At 35.6% G+C, this 20970-nt stretch overlaps 1 protein-coding gene and 1 long non-coding RNA gene across 6 annotated transcripts in view; one reads left to right on the top strand and one right to left on the bottom strand.

The window, feature by feature from the left end:
* Positions 1-20970, bottom strand: part of LOC108003713 (transcription factor cwo) — a 33457-nt gene that overhangs the window by 2812 nt on the left and 9675 nt on the right. For 3 of the 5 annotated variants that reach the window (XM_062082728.1, XM_062082727.1, XM_028669653.2), the window contains one exon: positions 10319-10448. In XM_062082728.1, coding sequence (XP_061938712.1) covers positions 10319-10448 — 130 coding nt within the window. Of the gene's footprint in view, positions 1-143; positions 10212-10318; positions 10449-11156; positions 11294-20970 lie in introns of those variants that run through there. The other 2 variants (XM_062082729.1, XM_017066159.3) reach the window with 2 other exon arrangements.
* Positions 11363-19172, top strand: LOC133667042 (uncharacterized). Its single transcript, XR_009832142.1, has 2 exons — positions 11363-11861; positions 13739-19172. It is a non-coding gene; the product is annotated as an uncharacterized LOC133667042 (long non-coding RNA).

Genomic DNA, 20970 nt, shown 5'->3' on the forward strand with positions numbered 1-20970 from the left:
GACGTCGTCACTTGGCGATCCCTTCGCGAAATCTTGGGATTTTCATTTATCGCCTATCATTCGTTACTACGTTGTATCACGACGTTCGATTTCGACTTCAATTTTCAGAGAAAAATCACCAATCGAAAGAAGAGAAATATCACCTCTTTGTTCAAACAACGTCTCTTCCTCAACGGCGATGATTGCGGTACCGCATCGACTTGACTGTTCGTAGGGTAATATTGCATATTCAAAATGTTGTCCATGCTATGCGTCACCATCGTGTTCCAAGATGAAAAACGCGCGAAAAACGATACGTTGTATTCTTCTATACTTCCTCTTCCAAGTATCACGCTCTAACGACTTCTTCGAATTGTTCTTCGATATAAAAAGACCTCTTAGCAATTTAATTAGAAACGGTAGAGACGATATATCCTATATCTGTCCAAGAATATTTCTGTAAGTGGCACGTTCAAACGTTTCCTAGAAACGCGCCTCGATATCGTCCCCTTTTCGACCACGTCACTAACGTTCGAATCTTGACGCACGTTACTTTATTATCCACTCGAAGTAAAAGCGTTCGTCGCTTCACGATCGGTCTATTATGACTATTAACGATATATCGCGCGAAGAAACAACAGAGAATCGTTCATACTGTTGTCAAGAAACGAATATTTTCCAAAATAGACGAATAATCGACGATCGATAGTACGAGACAGCGATACGATTCGAACGATGCGACGTTCATAACCCGGTATGCGTGCTGCGATATGGCACAACCACGACTGCGATGTACGGCCGACGGCGCTTACGTTCCTTTAACGAGGAGAGAGATGTCGCTCGATGATGACGACGCGCTCGATGATCACGTGTTGTAAAAGCGATGTATAACGCCCAACACGTGAGGAAACACGTTTCATAGAGAAAACCTGGCCACCAATTCTCCTCCATATCATTTTTCTTCCTTCTTCTAAAACATTGGAATTGCACACGTTTCGTACCGTGTATCCTACGCGATATTAGCGCGAGAAAAAAATCACGTTCGAGGCACGAGGAGTATGCTTTTTTCTAGCCGTGGAGCACGCAGAATACTGCCTTGAACCAGATACTCGACTAGCTACGCACGTGACGCGATAGAATAAATTATTTTTCATCGGTGCCACGCGAAATTGTAATTATGGAGTACAGCCAAATACTCACGCGATTCCGATCTTGTATTTCACCGAGTTCTAATATCTATATAGATGATAAATTAATTCCGATTGATATATTTCATATCGTTCTTCCTTGCTTTCTTATAGATAATGATAATATATTTTTCAAATTTTTTACCGTCTAATATCGTTACAACAAACGTTGTTATAGATTACAACAAACATAGTTTTTAAACGTAGCTTTTTGCGCGACGTAACTTCAACCTCTTCGTATTTCGAATATTTCGAGGCCGAATACGAAATCATAATTTTAAAATGCTTGATCGAGGATCGATTTATACCCAACACGAAATAATGAATTTCTTTTTCTCATTAACTTGTAATTTCTATTGTAAAAATATATACACGTTCAGATATTAATTTACGTTATTTGTTCGTTATTTTTCTTCCTTTTTACGACTGACAATTAAATTCTTCCTTTCCCTTTCCCCCCTTGTGAAAAATATTAGCGATATTATTAAAAAGGAGAGAAAATAAAATACGTTTTCGTAGAAAATAAATTGGATATCAGGAGAGATCGGTGCACGCAGCATTGCGAACGACGTCGCGTCGTGTTGGCGGTAGCCTCGGTACAGCGAACCGTAATCGAGAATTGCTCGTTGACCCTCGACTTTGTAGTTTCTGCTCGCTGTCCGCGACGAGACACGACGAGAACAGCGATCCGGGAAAGGAGCCGGATCGCGAAAAATCAGTGGGGAACCGCACTAACGGGGTCGAGTTATCGGCATTCCGGATACAACCGGACCAGGGAGAACATTGCGGCTGACATCGAAGCCCGTGTTATGACCAAAGTTTATCGACAAACGCTTGACCTCATGCTATTTTTCAAACGATAACCGGGAATCACCGGATCTACCAACTTGGACGAGTGGTTAGTAACAACAAACAAAACCTATCGACATTTGTGCATTTGTATATAATACGTGTTATAAATTATTCCTTCGATGCTAATTTTCATCTCGACGTTCGACGATCACGTGAAACGAGCTTGAAAATTTGCATACCGAACCAACAACCAGCGATGATGCGCCACTGGATCGATAGCGAAAATTTCTTTCATACCGAGGCTACTTTTGTACCGATTACAGCCTTCCGAGATGATCGTTAGAACTTGTGTATAACGTCAATATGATACGAACGATAATGTCTCATGATATCTTTTTTTCTTTTTTTTTTTTTACGTTTCATTTTCTGATTATCATATGAAAAAAAGTGTATTTATCTAAAACTGAATAGAGGGATAAACGGTTCGTACAGCTGGAATTTGCGATAGATATTCATCCATTCCCTTGTATAATAATAATTAATTAGACCTTCGTTGCGATATCGAATTTTTAACGTAAGAATATTGGGATAAAAAAAAAAGAGGAAGAAAATTTATTTTAAAAGAGTGACTCGACTCGAAAAACAAGAACATACGTCGAGTCGTGGATCGTAAGATATTGCGAAACGTGTTTTTCACGTCGCTCCTGAAAACGTAGTTTCCCACAAAAAGCTTACGGCATCACGTAAAAAAAACATGAATTTCCTTGATAAGGAGAAACGAATGATATAAAATTCCGTGTCAAAATGATAAAATATCAAAGTAAAAATTTAAACAAAGATAAAGAAAGGATTTATACGGTGTGACACGGAAAAGAGGGAAAAAATGGTTTCTCGCAGAAATTTTATTTATTTATTCGCCGTTTTAGGGACACTAGCAAGTATCCCTTTTCGCATAAGTCGTCTAATTCTAGAATACCACCTATCTAATATCTTACTAGTGGACAAACGATCACGTTGACTGCGAAAAATGCATTTACAAGAACAAACATGTGACCGAGGTTGATTACGAATAACGCCTTGTGTGAATGGACACGTGCTGTTTTTAGCAATCCTGACGCAACCGATGATCACGTATTATTTCTATCAAGGCGTAATGATGTTTCGCGAAGAAAGGAAAGAAAATAAGAAAGAAGAAAAGGAAATGATAAGTGTAAGTACATACTTAATCGTATCACTCAACTTATCATCCGACTTAAAAAATGAGATTTTTTCGAATCATGATATCACGATTATATATTTCTTTATATATTCAATTTAAACGTTAAAAAAGAAAAGAAAAAAAAGAACCACGACTTCACGAAAAGAAAAGAAAAAAAAAGAGTATATTAGCGTTTGTATTAAAGTCCAAACTAATTATTTTCCAGAATCGAATCAGCATCGTACCGGTCCATAATACGATTAACCTCCGATCGGTTATCGAGAAAGCTCTGTTATCGACTTTGTTAATGGCATCGCGCGAAGTCCAAAACGATATTCCATAACGACGCACTTGTATCTCATTCGCAGAAAGCTCATAATAATCGTTACGTTTACTTCGAGTCCTCGTGACGCTTCGTTTGCTCCAATGAAACACGTGACAAGAGAATACGAATTCCTCCTTTTGTATCTCGATAAGGAATAACAGAGGGAGGGAGGCAAAAATACGAAACGACGTTCCGTAACGTGATCAGCGATGTAACGTCGTGGTTACATAGCGTTTTAAACACTATATATATATATACACACACTATACGTATATAAAATAACGATTATTAAAATAAACAACTAATCCATGAATGAATCGTTAGCGTGTGTTTCTACGTATGTATTTGTGTACGATCGAAATGACGAAAATGTGATTATTTATTTGACGATTAAAATAAACGAATAGAAGATAGAATATAAAAAAATAATCTTTCATAAAGTAATAATTTTTTTATTTAAACGTTTATGACTTATACGTTAAAAGCGATAATAAACACGGAAAAAAATTATTCGTGTTTATAATTTTACTTTCATCGTTCCTCTTCGGAATATACACATATAGATAAATTCGATTAAAATAATGGGAAATTCAACTAGTCGGTGACTAGATGGCATCACGTGCCGGACAAATCAATGAACATGCAACGCACGACACGTGCTAATGACGAATCGAGAGAAGAGATAATATGTATCTTTCTATATTTAAATTAAATCGTACAAAGATTTTATTCCATTCAACTTCAAAGGGAAATTCGTTTGTAACAATTTATAATTGTAATTTCACGATTTTTTTTTTCTTTTTTTTAATTCAGTTGACTATTTTTAAAGCACAGTTATGAAATTACACGATACGTAAGGTTATTTTGCGGTGATCTCGCTTATATAGTCGAATGTAACTCGGCCTCTAACTATTATATACATACAGATAGATACATATAGATGTGTATATCCCCGTACAACGAGCATCGTACGATCGTTTTATTCAATCGTGCTATTTTATCTTTAGAAATAACTTATCGTTCGATGTTAGAAATTTAACACAACTCGAGCAAACGATTCGAACGTAAAGTTTTTTAGATCAAACGCGTTGTCAAATTCGCTTAATTTATACTTTCCTTGATCAAACACGAACCAGAAGGAAAGGATATTTCAAACTTGGAGAACAGCGAAACTGGAATACTTGGAAACATTGATGATGATTTTTTTATCAGCGGTGTACGAGCATTGTGTATTATTGGCAATTCTGTGTCACGATTATAACTTGGACACGGCGAGGGAGGTCGGTGCTCTTACGGAACAGGGATAGCTTGGTGTACATCGTTTCTATGCCATTGCAATTACTATTTGGGTCATCGATAATCATCGTTTCATAAGCGTTTCCCCTGTGTGCGTCTAACACAACCATTTTTCACCCATTTTTTATTCCATTTCAATGATTTCTCGAATAAACTCTCACCGTTATATTAAAATACGATCGAAAAACGAATATATAGCTTCGCGTACTTCGTATACCACCACAGGTTGATTTCGTTTGAAACACAACGAATCAAACGTACACGTGTACGTATACGTATTTACTCCGCGGAATTTCGAAAGCTACGAACGGCGCGTGACTCGAATTATTTCGGCTATCGCGTGTAAATCGAACGACAAAACGGGAAAATTACTAAAGGAAGAACGCTCCACGTTTCTCCACGTGGAAAACAGAATGTAAGGAGAAAAAAAATGTAATTATTAAACGATACTATTAACTATAATGGTATATCGATTAAATCACGATTAATCTTTGATTATTTCTCTCTAACTTTCCAAGTTATCATACGCGCTGAAAATAATAAATATATTCGTTACGTATTTAAGTATATGTCGAATCTTAATCGACACGTATATCTACTCAAAAGAAACATAAGTAATTATAAGTAAAAAAAAAAAAAATAGTTTTGAGTTGACATTGTACAGGTTTTAAATTAGATTGGACTGGCTTTATCTTTCGTGAAACGTCTCAAGTTACACGTTTTAGTCTTCGAACGTGTAAATTATTAACAGCTAATCGATTTTACGAGCTTTAAAAAGCTTTAAAAGCCCAAGTGTTCCCAATGCGTCGGCAAAACTGTGCCAAAAATCACATCCTCGTGCTTTCCAAGTTTTTAACAATTACATATTTTCAATCGTTCATCGTTATCGATCAATGACGAGCGATTTAAGAGATAAAAAGTAAAAGCGAAAAAAAAAAGAAAAAAAGAAAAAAATGAAATTTAATATATTGATCAAATATTGATTTTTTATGCACAAAAGAATGCCGGTATTCCAGACGGCACAAAAACTCAGATTCTTTATAGAAAAAAGGAAATATTTATTTCCGAAAAAATATGCATCAATGAAAAAAAAAGAAAGAAAAAAATATTCGTGGTAAACATTTAATATGTTAATAGTATGCAAACCGTTCGAGATATTATATATTTCTCTTATAAAAAAAAACACAGCAATGTTGAAGCATGTTGCGTGCACGATACGCGTTTAGAGATCGTTATTGGTCTGCAGTAACATCCGATGACGTAGAAGCTGTATCGAGACCCTGACTCATTGCCGGAGCCATGACCGAGAATTCAGTCAGGTATTTCCCCGCATGAATCGTTGGGATGGTGTGAAAATCACGTTCGTGCCATCGAGCACATCCGTGACACGTCGTGCGTAGGAGAATAAGGAGCGAAGAGAATCGCGCGTGAACGAAATTTCGTAGAAATACTCGACGTATTCGAGTTTCGCTCACGATTATCGTTACGTAGCTTATATTTATACATTCCTGATTTCTTGAATTCAATCGTATATAATATTAGATTTTCTGATAATTGCAACGAGAGATAAGATAATTTCAAATTCGATCAATAATTGACATTTTTATACGACGAAATACGAAGAACAAAGGACAAAGAAGAGAGATTTCTTTTTAATTTTTATTCAATAATACTTCTTCAATTTTCGATTCTATTATAATTGTTATTGTATTTTCAACATTAAAAAATCTACTACTAGATAAGGAACTATTATGGAAAATTACAATTCTCGATAAAAAAAAAAAACATCGAAAAATGGAAAATAACTTATCCATTAGTACCTTATCTTTCGTATCATACTCGAATATCTTGTGTTTGGTAAATATGTCCATGGCTTCGAAAATGTGTAATAAACAAATCAATGGTTATTCGACTCGTATTTAATATTTTGGATGATTAAAAAGTAAAAATGTATCGAAAATCGTATATACGAATTTTCGAATAAAAATATCTACGTATCTTTATATCCGCAACGTAATAATAATCACCATGTTTTTTATTACAATCTCGATTGCTCGAGATGTTAATCAATCCGATTAAAATAAAAAACACGAGATATAAACGATAATATTCCCAAGAATTCGTAAAAGAAAAATATCGAATATTCTTGCACTTGACGATAAGAACGATAAATTTTATTGGATGATCTTCTCCAAGTTATATTTGCGTTACCATTTTTTTCTTTCTTCTTTTTTTTCAATTTTTTAGGAAATATTTTTAAAAAAAAAGATGCGCATATTTTTACGTTTTTAAATTCTCTAATTTTAGAAAATATTTTCGTATAATAATAACGAACATAAAAACAGCAAGATAAAAAAGTCAAAATTACCATAACATTCGATATTCGATCTCGCAAATTACAAATATCCATATACTTTATAAAGCAAACACATTCTTACAAATTATTTAACGGTTTCGATTCGAGACTCGGAAAAAATCGCATTATTCCCTCCAAGTCGATCAATGTTTCGTTCCATAATTTTTCTTTTAATCCGGACAATTCTCGTGATATCTCGTCGCGGGAATAAAGAGAGGATACCGTTATAATACATGACAAAGAGAGAAGATACCGTTTTCTCGAAACGACGGATTTCGCGGGTGTCCGTCGATGTTTTGAACGATCAATTGGCGAGAAATTGATCGAGATTACGTAATCGGAAAACGTGACTGAAAACGAAATTGGTTGCGTAAGCGAGGATAGAAAGAGTCGGGGATTTTTACCCGAGATTCGGCGTGACAACCCGAATTGGCAATCGCGACGATTTCGAAGATACAGAGAGACGATTCTGCGTCGATCCATAGAATCGAGTCAAGGATAGGAAAGACTTCGACGCTTGCTCGAGCACGGACGCGAAATAAATTATTTTTAAGTTCTCTCCGCTAAAATAAGCGCGAGCACGCGTTATCGTTAACCGTATCCGCGCTTTCGCAATCGATCGTTCGATTTTCAGGGAAATTTAATTACGATCGAAGCGGGATTCGACCAGTGGCGCGCAAGTTGGATCGAACGGAATGGGTGGACGGGACGAGAAATTGGAAAGTTATCGCGCGTGAAAATCAAAGGGGTCACCGAATCCTTCCGCCGCTCTTGAAATTCTAATGTAACCGACGCATTAACATAAAACGGGCGTACCGATGAAAGCGGCCCACTTGAAATTCCCAACTTTTCAGAATCGATTGGTCGAAGCGCGCGTGAAAACCGAAAGCGGCCATTTCTCCTTCCCCCCCTCCCCAATGAATCGGTAAACTGCTGCCATTCATTTGCAAGCCGAATCCGCGCGATCCGTCCTCGAGTTCGGTCAACGCGATCGCGAGAAGAAGCCTCGTCTCGCTCTGCGATCGTTAAAAGAAAAAAAAAAAAAATTGCGAAATCGTGGAAAAGAGAAATTTATTCCCTCCCGATTCCGAATAGATACTAGATTCTACAAAAAGCGGTTTATATAAATATATAAATATAAATCTTCCACGTTTTGGCAATAGATATTATCCGTCCATTTTTTTTTTTTTCCTTTTACTTCTACTTTCTCCGATAAGAGAAGGGAGAATGTTCATTAAACTCGAGGAATCGAGTCGTGTTCGGACGGAATCTTTCCTCGGGTTAATAATCGGGATAAGTGAGATAATTTCGAATGGTTAACGTGAAACGAACGTCGATGACGAAACGGCATGGTCGTTACGAGCAAATTTGTAAAAATAGACGAGGTCTCGATTATTGCTACAGTTGGCTAATCGTTGTATTCGATTCGGTAATCGCGTTGTTTCCAACGATTATAACGGGTCGTTATCGCGCATATCCGATCGAATCATCGTGGATTTACGTAAAAACGATAGGATCGATCGAGAGAGACGGCACGTTTCTTCTTTTCCCTTTCATCGCGAGGTGCGCCATCGATTCCGCGAAAACGAGCGTTCCCTCCTGGCTTTCCTCCATCGTTCGCTGCCCCGTGTATCTCGGATCCTCGTATCGCTACCTTCAGAAATCTTATCCTCGAGTTGGCGCGCGAGTTCGATAAGCGATACGCGACAAAGATGGAGAACGCGCGGTCGGTTTCTCGAAAGCGGCGGCGACACGTGAATCCGAGTCACTCGTGCGTGGTTGGAAGGACGCGTTCGACGCGACGCAGGCAAAAGCAATTGTGCAACCCGGCTCGAACGATCTCGCCGCCTCGACGCGACTAATAACCGCGCCACGTTCTACCAATAATCGGAGGGCAGCGGCGACTGCCAAAAGCGGCGTTCCACCCAGACACCACGCCACGGATTCGAACGTGCGCGTTGCACGTGATCCGATGCAATTACGGAACGAACGCTACACGCTACGCACGCGCATCGTTCCACGACCGCGTCGCATGTTCGTCGCGTGAACGAAAATATTAATTCGGAACGAGGCCCGACGTCTCTCCCTTCCCTCTCGCCCGTCGCCGATTTTTCACCCGGATAAACGTGCCTTTCCGCTTCCCCTCCCCCCGTGTGTCGCCTCGAATCCGACCGGCATCCGAACAGTGTCCGTTCCCTTCGTCGCTTTCCATTCTTTCGCGCCGCGTCTCGATATAAAATGCGGAATGCAACCTTCGACGTCGCGTCTCTATTTAAACAAAAGTCGAAAGGGGGAAAAAATTGCAGCCAAGGAACGGAGGCATCCCGGACGGAAAAGAAAGAGAGAGAGAAAGAGAGGGAGCTATAAATACCGATGTTAAACCGAGAACGGATCGAGGCCTGTCGTCGTGTCGCGAGTCGTTTTCAAACTTCGCTACACGAGCCGCGCAAAATATATACATGTACGACGCTTTTCTTAGAAGCGCAGGGATCGTTAGGAACGTCGACCGTCGAATAAAATTGCCAACTCTCCGTGCGAAGAACGAATGCGCATTCGTCCAACGCTCGAGTCGAAAATTTTTACGTGTCGATTATTTATTAATGGAAATTGCCGGGCGGAGAAGAAGGCGTAGTAGTTGGGCCGCAACGACTCGTAAATTCGAAGCATATGCCAACCATATGTCGCGATGTCAGCGATCCGAATAATTCGCCAACGACTTTTAACAGGTGCATTCCTCGAGGTACGTAACCGTGCCGTGTTTTCCTCGCCGCTTGGATTCTCGGATTGGGATGGGAAAGACATTTCGCGTTCGACTTATCGAAAATTCGAGATCCTTGTAAACGTAGATTTGTAGATTCGTCGTTATAAATCGAATCGATATCGAGTCGAATTTCGACCGGTCGGTGTGTCGCAATCCTCGTTTTCGAGAAACGTGACTGTCATCCACGGTAAAGCAACGTTGCATCATCATCGAGTCGAGTCGATTCGATTCGAGCACACGGAAAACCTTTCTCCGCGCCGTTGCCCTAAATACCGATGATATCCTCCAATTTTACCGTGGCCTCGCTCTTTCTCCTTCACCCTCTTTCTCGCCTCGTCCATTTTCTTCTTCTCTTTCGTCCTTTCCTTCCATTTCCCAATGGAAATTGGAAATTGAACGTATCGATAACGCTGCGAAAACTTACCCTCGAAACTTTCTTCTTCGTATAAACCTCGTCGTCCTCCGAGGCCGTAGCAAAGTTCAAGTTCCCTTCGCAATATCCGCCGCCTATTCCCATCCTGTATATCTCGTCTTTGCAAGATCTAGCGTCCAAACTGAAAACAGAAAAAAAGTATACGCTTATACCGACTGCCTTTCTCTCTCTCTATCTCTTCTCAATCCTGCTGATCCCAACGATTTCGTCATTTCCACCATCACCCACGTTCCATGCCGTTCCTTCGAGGAAACAAATTTCCCGCGACGAGTTTCATCGACGATTGCGCGAGTTGGTCCCAGTGAAAATTCGCGTTAAAACACCCCTAACGTTTGTAGCGTCTGCGGAAAGTATCGCGGTAAAAGTACGACGGATGATCACGGCCACGTGCTCATCGATCGACGCGCGATCAGACGTTCTCGAGACGGGAAAACGATCGTCGCCCACACGCTCTCTACCTCTACCTCTGCCACTTTACGTAACGTTTTCGAGAGAACGTTTCAACGTCAATAACCCGACGCGTCCACGTCCCCCGCTCCGTTATAGATTTTCCGCCATAAATAGAGTGGACGGAAAAGGCAGCGGTCCCGCCGCATTATTGATAACGACGCCACGGCGATGTCGTTCCTCGTAAAACTTGCAGGCGACCGCTCGTTTCTTCGATCTGGCCATCCTTCTATTCTTCCCATCCCATTTTCCCCTCAATATCGACGGATAATCCCAAACATTCTCGCCCATCCCAATCTTTTTATCGATCGAGCTAATCGCTTGCTTCGACGCCACGCGAAAAATTCGTATCGACGCCGGATACCGGTGACCGATACTCTACCTCGAATTTTGTAAATGTATAAACGGAGAAACGATCCGCGTGCCAATTCGTCTTACAACGCCACCACTTTTCAACGTCGCGTATACCAAACGTATGTCACATGCTATTACTAATTACTATGCGCGTATAATTAAAACTATAAATCGCGAATGACTCGATACGTTCTATCTGAAGAATCTCCCTAAGAAATAAATAAGAAATATTACTCCTTACCAACCGTGTCGTATTAACGTAAAAACGTGCGATTTTATTTGTGCTTCTTATATGAACGTGAATTTCTAAGAACGTTTATCTCTTCTCTAAAGTAAAAATTGAAAATGAGATAAAAGTTTATTTGCATCGTGAAGTAAATAAGTTATTTGGTTAGTAAGTAATTCGTTGCATCCAAGGCAAGATCGATTTTCATCTTTATTCCACGTTTCATGTTTTATCGTATGAACTCTACTCGAGTATTTAAATCATCATCACCATTATATTTTCAATCTCTGTTCTCAAGAAAGATGAAAATGAATCGAGTAATAATTCTCGTTGCTGATGATACGCGTTATTTGAAATCTTTGCGCAAAGTACATTGAACACGATGCGCATTTCAAACAAAGACGAGTGTCATCCTTGTTCCAACATTGCACATAAAATTTCCTCGATGCGACACGTGCTGCGTTTTTCTCGGCTTACGTTAAACATTGTGTCGAACATGTGTGTCAGGTAAGATTCCCGTGTTTCAAGGAGAGAGAAGAAAAAAAAAAAATATCCATACCTATTCCTTCTTTTCTACGTGTTTCGATGTAAAAAATTTCACATCGAAGCAGGATTCTACATTTTAATAACTTATTGTTGACACAATCACGTCAATATTTCATAAAAACTGGAAATTCTATTGTATATTGTGTAAAAAGAATTAAATATTGAAAACACCGAGTTGATGGCGTATATTAATTAAGTTATTTTAAAATTTATGAATATATATTTTATATATATAAAAGATAGTTATAATTCACCGTAATTTATAATCAACGATATGGAAATATTTGCATTAGATACATTTTTTACGATAATTCTCAAGCAAATATTTACGAACGTTTTAAATTAACGCTGCTTTCTTCTTCCACTCTTATAAAATACAGTAGATTACAAAATATATTTGGTCGATAAGTTAGATATTGGAAATTTTTTTGGATCAACGCCATCTCGCGTTTGGATCACCGAAGCTTCGACTTGTTATTAGCATAACAGAATATGCAAGGAGGTATGCGAAGTCGTAGACGAAGAAAGCACCATTGCGCGAGAAAGATAGAAAATATCTCCCACCATTACGAGAACGATACATGGAAAATTTATTAATTATTCGTTTTCCACACAAAATTTCGGCACTTTTAAGCTCGCATCTTAAAGCTAGAACTTCAAACAACTTTCTTACATAAATTTTAGTACGAAATTCTTTTTAATTAATTAATTATTTACGATTAAAGCGTCATACGGTTGAAGACGCCATATTGAAAATTTATTAATTACAGATTTTCTATTAAAAATTTCGACAATAATTAATTAATTAAAAAGAATTTCGTACTAAAATTTATGTAAGAAAGTAGTTTGAAGTTCTAGCTTCAAGATGCGAGCTTAAAAATACCGAAATTTTGTGTAGAAAACGAATAATTAATAAATTTTCCATGTATCGTACTCGGAATGGTGAGAAATGCTCTCTATCTTTCTCGCGCAATGGTGCTTTCCTCGTCTATGACTTCGCATACCTCCTTGCATATTCTGTTATGCTAATAACAAGTCGGAGCTTCGGTGATCCAAACGCGAGATGGCGCTGATTCCAGAAATTTTTCCAACTTTCTACAACTTATGTACTCCGTTAAAAATTGTTCAAACAGAAGGATATACATTGATTAGAATTTTATTTAACTAAAATATATAACGTAATTAAAATTATTTAAATATAAATAATATAAAGAGGATATTCTTGGAAATAAATGAAAAGAGAAAATATATATGTAATATATGTAAGTAAATATGTAGTTTGCTTTTTTGGTTAGGTTATGAACTTTCAATTAATAATAAATCTCACAATTTTACAATAATTATCCACTTATTGTTAAGAATTAATGCAATGGAATGTATACAATATATATATACATATCATATTAAATTGTTAAAATCATAAACATAAGTAAGTAATCACTGAAAAAATCATTCTGAATTTTTTCAATGCAATTTCGAAGAACTGAATCCCAATCGAATTGAAATCGTTAAATTAATTTATATAAATATATAAAGATTATGATGATAATTATAATAGAAAAATAATGAATTTATTTGAAAACGCGAATAGTACAGTCTGACAATAATAAGCATTCGTGTGTATTACTTGTAATGTGGCAATTTATGAAAGGACAGAAATAGATTAAAAATTAAGAAATCAGCACAATCTCCACGTCATAGATGAAACTATGAATAAATCAGTGTAACATAAGGTCAATCGAAAAAATGTTCTAGATTCTACATTTCAAATAAATTTCTTAGTATGATAAAATAATATATATACATTAATATATACATATTTATAACACTTTTTTTAGGAGTTAAGGGACGAAAAAAAGAAACGAAAACGGCAAAAAAGTTGAATTTCATTTTAGGATTAATGACTTCGTTTAAACAAGAAAAACATAAATGGAAAAACATAAAAAATCATCATCGAGCAGCGAAGGAAGCTTAATTTTATCGTGATGTATAATATAATGTTTTAAAATTTTTGTCGATATTATAAAATTTTGCGTGCCATTTTTTTTCTAATTTGAATGTTTCAAAAAATTTGATTTTATAATTCAAGAAGAAATGGCATACGAAATTTTTTTTTTTAGAATTTTAAGATTGAAAACTTTCAAGGTTTCAAATTAAAATTCTCAGTCAATTTCGTGATTTTGTATCAAGAAAATATGATCCAAGAAAATACGACACATGAAATTATTTTGATATTTTTAAGAACAAAAATTTTAAATCAAATTTTATATATATACACTTACATGTAGAATATTTATCATTTGTATACTTACGTCTTACAACTCCTATTTTTTGCAATGTTTAATAATTTTTTAATAATTTTAAATTTTACTACTCATCAAAATGAAACAAGATATGTTAGCTGATAAAGTTTATTCTAAGTAATTGAAAGTATCGAAAGTAGCTAAAAACATAATATAGAAGATATAATTTTAACCAGTGTACATATACAGGATGTAAGAATATAGATTTTTAATTTTAACATACTTTTTAAAATCACGAAAATCTTTAATAAAACGATTGAAAAATTATATATAAAATTTACATAACTTGAATCATTAGCTAAAATTCAAAGATTTATTTTAACTTAATTTTAAATTGAAAATACAATGTCAACTTATTATAATTAACATATGTAATGTATAATTAATCATTTATCTTACTATAAATATCTTTCCTTAATTAGACTGTAACAAACATGCTCCGAGCAAAGTACTTTTTATGTTCATCAATAATCGTGACAGTGTTCCAAAACAACGTAACTGAAAATAGCAAGAGGCTATTCGGTTCATTGGATCAAAGTGTAGTACAAAATTATCGTACTAATTTCAGTCCATCTAATCAACATTATAATTTAATCAGGTTTTATTTTTAAAGAAATATTTCTTCATATTCCAATTTCAATGTAATTTCGAAATTTTAATAATTATGCAATTACAGGAACGTGATGAGCATTAAATCTAAATTAAAAAATAAATAAAATTCGACAAATTTTAACCTCATAGTTCGTAAATTTGTCTCGTTGAATTTTGAGTAATTTTACACATTTTTAAAATCGACCATAAAATCGTACGCGATAATTTAATAATATAACGCTTTCCTTTTCCTAAAGGAAAAAAAGTTACGTTCTCCGTGTTATAAAAGACATTACCCAGACCGAAACCATCGTTTACCTAATTGTAAACGGAAACACATTTCTCCCGGTCGTACAAATGCACTTGTTGTTGTGTAAAAGCTTTATTTATAGCATTATTCCGACTACGAGACATAATTCGATTTCACATTATATAATTACATCTCGGAATTACGCAAATCGATCGCATCGCGGCCGTGTATGTCATTCCTCTACCGTTTTCCGGAATTACACGGAGTAAAAAGTAACACATGCATCGATCATCAACATGGTTGTATCGTATACGCAATTATGGCGGAATTGCATAATCGTCGCTAATGATAAATTTCATTTATACGAAGGATGAGACTCGACAATAATGAAGAACACGCGATACTAACTGCATCGCACTTTATTTCTCTATGTCTAAGTTTAACGATTCGTTTACGAAATGCTTGTGGTTTTTGACACCACGATTCTTATGTTTATTCTAAGACAATATGCAAATTAATGATTTTTTTCACACGTAAATAAAACGGATAAATTGGACACGTACATGGAGGAAAAAAGATTCGTTGTCAATATTTGCAATAACTGCACATAACATGTTAAAGTACATAGTTATCGTACGTTTAGCATGCGAATATAAATAACAGTGCGAATATACATATATGTAAATATATCGGTGCAACGCATGTGAAACAATCGCGCGACAAAATTATCGGATAACAAAAAATATTCAGGCTTCGATGAATAATAAACGATGATATTTTATTTACCACATTTTATTACACTTTTTTACATTGTAATAAAAATGCCAAACATAATTGTCATTTTATTTTCTCGTTATTTGATATTCGAAAATTTTTTCTTTAGTCAAATTCGTTTCCCATATCTATCTCAAATTTGATGAATCATTTATAGAAACAATACGTTAAAGTTATAGTTACGTAAGAATATGTATTTAAATCCCATTGTATTAGACGCGGGGCGATATTCACGTTAAGGAAATTTCACGGTTAATCACGTCACAAGTAATTTCTCTAATGAAAGGAACGTCATTGTCGAGTGATTATCGTATAACCACGTATCGTTATCGATGTAATATCCAGCAACGCTTTATCCGTTAATGATATTACTTCGCTTTGACATTTCCCGTCAATTTATGAACTATTTACGCGATGTCCCGTACCGAAATGTGACGACAATATTGATATAACACGATAGAAAATTTTGATCGCACTCGATCGCAGCGCAATATCGAAAACTTGGATTATCGTCGAAGCGAACAACGAAAGTGTTTTTCAGAAAACTGGCTAAAACTTATGAAATATATATTATATAATTTGAAAAATCATATACCTAATCGACATTATCGGTTAATACGATTTTCGATATAAATATAATAGGAAGTGTTGTGAAAAAAAATTTCTAGAATTTATAACATTTCGTAATATTTCGAAAAAAAAAAAAAATAATAAATAATTGCGATATAAAAGCGATCAATTTCGATTTTGCGTATTAACAATTTTTCGTTTCAAGATTGAAAAAATCTATGTAATTGATGAGATGTTAAAAAAAAAAAATTAGCGAAAATATTATTTTTCATTCTTCTTAAATAAACTTGAACTTTACCTTATGGAGATGTATAACATTGATTAAACGAACCAAGTGGTATTAAAATAAAAAATTTGTACAAGAACAAACTATATATATATCATAATTACGTCGACGAATAACACTATTTTGCAGTTCGATAACATTATGTATTTTTTATCCAAAAAATCAATGACAATGTCCTTGGCTTAATCGACAGACGAGTGTGGTTCATAATATGTTACACGATATTTTTCTCCACACGCTTTACCGTAAATGATGTAACACGCAAGTAAATTATCTGAAACAATTTTCTGCATCGTTTCTTGCACGAGCGTAATCACGTTGAACATGTTATAAGCGAGAACCTCGTGTACCTGCACGTGGTTGACATTTTCCGGCATGTGACTCGATTTCCCTCCTTCTTCTTTATTTCATGCACCGCTTGCACATCGTCGACGATGCACACCTGTGTAACCATATCTACGAGCAAGCATCTCCTCGTCACCTGTACTTATACCACTTGTAAATAAACGATAATATGGTCGCGTAACGATGCGTCATTGACGTCGATTCATTTCCAAATCGAAAGTTTAGAATTTTATTTTTAAACTTTCAAACTTTCCTTTCCAAATCTTCAAATGGAAACTTTGTTCTTTTTTTTTTTTTTTTTTTTTTTTCAAAATTTTCGAATAAAATTTTATTCCAAATTACATTTACGACAAAATCGGATAGTTTACGTTAAAAAAGAAATAATTGACTCGTAAAAGAGCAATTTCAAACTTTTGAATTTCGAAATTGCAATACGGTTGATATTAATACGATCGAAAAATGAATCAAAGAAACTGAAATATCTTGAATATTCTTGACAATTCTAAATAAAAAATCGGATGAATCAGAAAAGCATAATTAGTAATATTAAATTTTTTGCACCTTGGACGATAATATTTCGAAATTGACTCGGAGCCAAAGTCGAAAATAATTTTGAATCGATATGGAAATTAATAGAAAAAAATTAAAACAGTTACGATGAAAAAATTAATTGCAATTTTTAGAGAATACGATGTTATAAAAGGAAGAATTTTTATATCGTAAATTAATCTAATTTATTAATCCATCCGATTTTCATACTCGTGCTCGCTTCAAATTAATACAGTTCACGTGTCGCCAAGTAAATTACGCAACGATTATTTTATATCAAAACTGCATGATAACTGCAAAATGTTCCGTGAATTCCACTATCTGAACTTGATTCGCCGCTACGAGACACGTGCGACGAGATATTTATTTCCTTTTTTCCAACCAATGAATTATACTGGCATTCATCTTGCGCGCGCAATAACACGAAGCTGTGATTTCGTAAGCCGAGATTTACGAGTTACTCTCCATTAATAGCGGCTACAATTATACGGATCCGCCCATTGGAACAAGAATATCCGCGAACTACGCTCGACAAACCGAATCGTACGTGTCACGTAATGCGTTTTAATGCACACCAAGTAATTTCGATTGTCCTATTACCATCTCGATAACCGGGCGATTAACAAAGGAAAAGGAAGTCCGAAAAAGGAGGTCGAATAAGATGGAATCCTCGGCTACGACGAACGGTACGCTTCCTTGTTTGTCTTGGGAAAATGGAGTGGAGCGGTTGGAGTAAACGGTTTCTGCGTATAAGTGGGCCTTGATGGATATAAGAACGTTGTAACAACTTTGGCAGTGAGCGTGTTCCGTGTTTGGATCATGTCGTCAAAATCAAAATCGATCGAAACGTTCGAAAAGAGGATACGGGAGCAATATTTGTTTCGAAAGATATTTAGATCGAAATAATTAAAAATAAACATTCGTTATTTACTAAACGCGCCCAACGATCGAGTCAATTTTTCCATTTTCGTTTCGATTCGCGTGCTCCTATATAAAAAGATTTGGATTGGGGAGGGCTGGTTGACGAATCGATCATCGAAATTACGCACGATCGTAATTACAACGAGGATTTCAATCGGTACGAAATCCGGGTCACAAAAGATCCGACAACAATTTAAATACTCGTAGTTCACAACGTCCTTCATCGACCTTACTACCCACCACTTTAGTTGGCTCTGCCCGTACGTGCTGTCACTTTCACATATGGTTGCACCCACACTATTGGCTGCCTCGTGTTCACGTGCGTCAGCTATCCGGTCGGGGGACGACCTGTTTTCTCTCTTTATATGCCGACGATTCTTCGCGATCCTGACCATTTTATAAATGTATCGAATTATTCATCTTCCGATGTCGCACGATGGAAATTTTAGGAGAATGATCTCGATTCATCTTCCACAAAGAAAATAAACGATATTTACAATTTACAAATAGTGACATCAAGTGTATAAATTTTTCTCTCAACTCTAACATTCTCAATTACAAAATACTCGTTACAATGCAAATAAATTCGTAAATTTGGCAATGGTTAAATAAATAGTTACCTTACGTTTTCCAACAAACTGTGAACGACGTGAATCCGTAAATAAAGAAAACGATGAATAATAGTATTATCTTTTTGTCTGTGTCTCCGCAAACCAAGTGAATTCGTACATGTCATCGTGTTAACTACATTGTTTCAAGATTAATAATCCATCGCTTATCTCGACTTATCCTTCTTCGATGATAGAATAAAATTTCAAAACTATAATATAATATATAACTACTCTATAAATTATAGCTGAATTTCTAAAATCAAATCGAATTCTCCAATCATACTTTTATTTCTATCACTTTGCGTAGAAATATATGATTTAACTTTAATTTTGCATCAAACAAAAGAAAATTTGTGAATACGCGAACAATTCGTCTTTTATAATTTTAATATTAAACGCATTCTGAATCTGTATAATTAACGTTTAAAATTTTTAAAATCAAACCATCTATCAGCAAGGATGATTAATTTAACTCGTATTTTATATTTTTTCGAAATGATCAAAGTAATTGAGAGTTATTCAACATCTTTCCACGATCTCTCTGTTAAAACATGGTCATCAACGGCATTCGCTTTCGCATTATATCATATCGTGTGTACCAACTCACGTGCGTAAAGTATGTAATGCGTTCGTAACCACACAAACCTATAGATATTTTTATCGGGCGATCGACACGGTAATTATTTCTTTAGACAATTTATCATTCTTGTTAGCGACTTTTACGCATACACAAGTAGCAAAGCAATCCCACGATAAATCTGGAACGAATCGGTTGAGTCTTAAATTTGCAAACATAGTATAGTGTCGTGAAGTGAAAAAGTAGACAGACACGTGATAATACTCGGGATAAGTAAGTTCGTTAAAGAAATTGCAGAAATTTCCAGTTTTCGAACGTGCAATCCCTCCGAAACGTATTCACACAACGATTTCGTGAATTTACGTCAAACTTTTACCTCGATTTATCAACGATAATTATCTTCTCGGTTTCGTGCAATTCTCCGTTCATGATACAGATTATTTCATCACATTAAATATATATTGCAATTAAATAGATTGTTCAAAATATATTGCAATTAAATAGATTGAACTAAATTAAAATAAACTAAATAAATTATTCGAATTGTTAAACGTTCTCGATAAGATGCGAGATTAAAAAAAAAAATCACGGTAAACCTAGTTTTCAGCGAATAAATCATTCGACCGTTCAGTGACGCACTAACCACGTACAAAAATCTCATATAAATCGAGTGGGTAGATAAATATTTTATCTAAAAATTGAATGATTTTGAAAAAAAAAATAAAATTTCGACGTGATTAATTTTTTCCTAAGTATACATATGAAAATATTAGTTTTTCCAAAAGAGCAGAGAATTATTTTTGAACGTTAAATTTGTTGAGAGAGAGAAAGAGAGAGAGATATTAATAATGGTCACGCAACGATTATACATATTATATACGTAGAAAAATAATAAATTATCATCATTTTTGGTCATCGATCTCGGTAAATTCATTTCAAACTACGAATAATTGTAATTATTATAAAAAAAAAATTAAATCTAAAATACGAACGATACTGAAACAAATTCGCCATAACAGGATTTATCGACAGATACTATATTTTAACAGTCTCGAAAGCAGTCTGATGGAACGATTTAACCGAATCATCCCGTATATCTACGGCAATTTCCCCTAACGAATGATGAATCATCGAAAACGGGAAATAATTGATTAGAAAGAAGGAACGAACGGTTTCACGAGACCGAGAACGTTCCATCATACCGTCCGTATTATCGTGCTACGTGTGTCGATAACCGACGAGGATGGCCGACAGTATCGGCCGGACGACACGTGAATAGCAATGAATACATTT

Source organism: Apis cerana, linkage group LG12, assembly GCF_029169275.1.
Source record: "Apis cerana isolate GH-2021 linkage group LG12, AcerK_1.0, whole genome shotgun sequence".
NCBI lineage: Eukaryota > Metazoa > Arthropoda > Insecta > Hymenoptera > Apidae > Apis > Apis cerana.